This window comes from Condylura cristata, unplaced genomic scaffold (assembly GCF_000260355.1).
Source record: "Condylura cristata isolate star-nosed mole 26May11 unplaced genomic scaffold, ConCri1.0 scaffold00025, whole genome shotgun sequence".
In the NCBI taxonomy this organism is placed as follows: Eukaryota; Metazoa; Chordata; class Mammalia; order Eulipotyphla; family Talpidae; genus Condylura; species Condylura cristata.
In genome coordinates this window covers 4,117,836-4,121,282 of record NW_004567126.1, presented here as the reverse complement: position 1 = coordinate 4,121,282, position 3,447 = coordinate 4,117,836, and the positions used below count along the sequence as shown (strand labels likewise).

Below are 3,447 nucleotides of genomic sequence, written 5' to 3'. Positions count from 1 at the left end.
ATATATATATTTAAAAAAAAAAAAAGTGATCCATAGCTGGATGTGGATGTTATAACTAGTAGAGAAGAAGCAAAACAGTTATACTAACAGTAATCTATACATGCAAATAGTTAAGTAGAGTCATAGAAGATATTAAAAGAGCTTAATTGCATTTTAAGATATGAATGCTAGAATGTGTGAACTAGAAAACACACTGAGTGGGACTAATAGATAAGGTTTATCAGAATAATGACTAAACTCTACAAGATGAGGCACAGAGAACAGCAACAACAAAAATGTAATAAAGAAAATAAAGTATCAACAGTGTCCTTTAGGGGAAGGAACAAAATATATGTGGTTTTCATAGTCAGATTTTCCCAAATTTAATTAAAACTATAAACCTATAGATTCAAGAATGGCAACAAAACTGTAGTATAAAAATAGTGGGAAAATATAGCAGGACCCAGTTTATTCTAACTTCTCTAGTTTAATACTAAGTCATAAAAGTAGAGGAGAAAATGCTACAAAGAGAAATAAGGACAGATCATTTTTCAGAAACAGTTTATGCTAGAATGCTCCCTTAAGATTCTAATTCTGGAAAAAGAAAAAAAAGTCAAAAGAATATTCCATTAGCAGTAAATTGATGATTTGAATAAAAATAAGAATACTGGTGTAACTCTGATAAATTGTATATTATGGTGTATGCATCACTAAAATACAAAATCAGAACTAGAGCTAATAATTCTCTAAGAGCCACAATACTCAAAAAAGAGCAAAGAAAAAAAATAGATCAAAAGGTAAGGTTCAGGAATTTCACTTCTCTCAATATTTGATTGACAAGGACACAAAAATTTAGATGACAGAGAAGATATGAACAACATAAGCCCTTAACTTGACCTGATGGACCTGTAAGGAATACTTCAACCAACAGAATACACACTCTTTTCAAGTGTAGATGGAATGTCTACCAAAATAAACTAGTTGAGGCCATAAAACAGGCTCAATAAATTTAAACTCCAGTCATCTGTTCTCTAACCAAAATGAAATTAAATTAGAAATCTTTGGCAGGAAGATCACTAAAATCCTGAAATATTTGAAATTAAATATATTTTAAACAACAGACATATCAAAGGAAAAATTAAAATTGAACATAGAAATCAATTTTAACAGTGTAAATTAAAACATCAAAATATAGGATGCTACTAAAATTATTTAGGAGAAATTTTAAGAATTATATGATGAAACTAGTTTAAAGAAGATACTTTCCACCTTAAGATGCTAGAAAGGGAAAAACAAATTAAAAGGAAAATAAAAATAACATAAGAATGGAGATTTAAAAACTGGCAAATAGAGAAAATAACTGGAATTAAAAGATGTTTTTGTTAGAAGATAGCAAAATTGTTTTAAAAAAACAGACTGCAAAATAAGGGGAAAAGTACTATTCTTGGGTATGAAAAAAAATCAACATTCCACAGATAGGAAAGGGGAATGTAAATTAACATCATGCAAAATTACTTTATGTAAGGAATGTATTCCTTGAAAAACACAAACTACCAAAAGTTTAATCAAGAATAAACAAATAACTAGAATAGCCCTATATACATGACACAAATTAAATTTGTACTTAAAAACATCCCTACAAAGAAAATTCTAGGTCTAGATGGGTTGAGTTGTGAAACTGAATAAATATATAAGAAAGATGTAATATCAGCTCTTTATATAAGCATCCAGCTAATTAAAAAGTAGGACATACCCTATAACTCCTTTTTGGTATCAATATTTTGCTGCTAATAATATCTATTAAAAACACTAAAATGGTGGCATAATATAAAATATTCCTGATGAACACAGATGCAAAATTCCTGACAAAGATTTATCAAACAAATCAACAATGTAAAGCAAAATGCCTAATGACTTAGTTTATCCCAGCAATGGCCTAGATGGTTTAACATTTCAAAAATCAATCACTGTATTCCTCATAATCACAAGTGAGAAAGGGAAAAGAGGTGAGAGAAGGGGAAAAATTCATATGGCTATTGTATGGCCACATAACAACCATTTGCCAAAACCTAACATTCTGCCCTTATAAAAGACTCTCAGCAACCTACCAGAACAACTATTTTGATAAAAATGTCTTTAAAAGTTTGATAATAAACATGTTTGATAGCAAAAGACTGAATGTTTATCATTTAAGGTCAGGAATGAGACAATTCTTGCCCCTAACTCTCTTCTTAAAACAAAACAAAACAAAACAAAACAAAAAAACTGTAATACAACTTGAGGTTTGGGTTTAGTGAGATGTCCCATAGTTACCCCCAACACAGCTTGTGGCACACAGCAAGACTTGGCGATTAAAGCACAAGGAGAGTAGGTACACAGAAAAAAAAAAAAAAAAAGAACTAGGCATCAAGATAAAGAAAACACAGGAAAACATTAGCAATTTGAGGGGCACATACTGTTGCCTTACTGGTCATTCAGGTTTTTTGTGTGATTGGAAAAAATACTTAGGCATCAGCCACATAATGAGCTTTCAGTCACTATCAATCTCTACAGTATAATTTTCCACTGTACTCAACTTAGTCTCTTACTCGACTTAGTCTCTTACTTTATTAATCACGACCCCATGGTTATAAAATCCAATGGTAAGGTTGCATTTGCACAATAACAAAATTGTTTAATGATACATTTCTTAGAATAGATCCATTTGTTATGTGACACTTATGTGTATAATAAAAAGTTCTAGGAAGTTCAGAAATAGAATCAAACATGTACAGACAACTAATTTGGGGCTAAAATGTATGCATTCAATGCAGTGGAGATAGAATGTTTTCAACAAAGGGTTCAAGGAAAATTGGATAAAAACATGTGAAAATAGACATTCATGTCAAAACATCTGGCTCTGTTTATGTAGAAGGAACTGAACCCAAAATTGTCCTCTTATTTTTAGATTCAAAAATCATTTGAGGAACCAAACTTGAAATTCCAGATGCCCACAATTGAAAGATCTACTATGGCTAGAAATTTTTACCTCTTCCCAGGCAACTAAAATTATTAGCTACCTACTGATGTTAGCAAATAGGGAAAGGACTAGAGTACAAGACAGAATAGTACAGGCTGAGTCTTCAGTGGGCTACCTATTATTATCTATTTATTCTATTGTTTATCTCTCTCTTCCTAATATCTATCCAACAAGCGTGTTTTAGTCATAGTAACTGGTGTTAGTGTTGCTACTGCCATAAATAACTCAAAAATGAGAATAACTGTACAATTAGGTCTACACTATATACAATTTGATACCAGAACAAAATATCTGGTATTTAGTGCAGAAGGCACAACAAGCAAAATGTAAGTCTCATACAACTGAGAAGAAACAGATCAGAATTTAAGGATGCTGAGTTAATTTACTAAAAATGGGGCCAAAAGTATACGATAGAGAAAGGAAAGTTGAGAAAATTGTACAGCCATATG

General features: G+C 31.0%; 1 protein-coding gene across 1 annotated transcript in view; it reads left to right on the top strand.

Annotated features, from left to right (window-relative positions):
• Window positions 1–3,025, top strand: part of LOC101634181 (caspase-4-like) — a 23,279-nt gene extending 20,254 nt beyond the window's left edge. The window contains 1 exon segment of the mRNA XM_004688762.1: window positions 2,927–3,025. Within this exon segment, the coding sequence (XP_004688819.1) occupies window positions 2,927–3,025 (99 nt within the window).
• The last annotated feature ends 422 nt before the right edge of the window (window positions 3,026–3,447 follow it).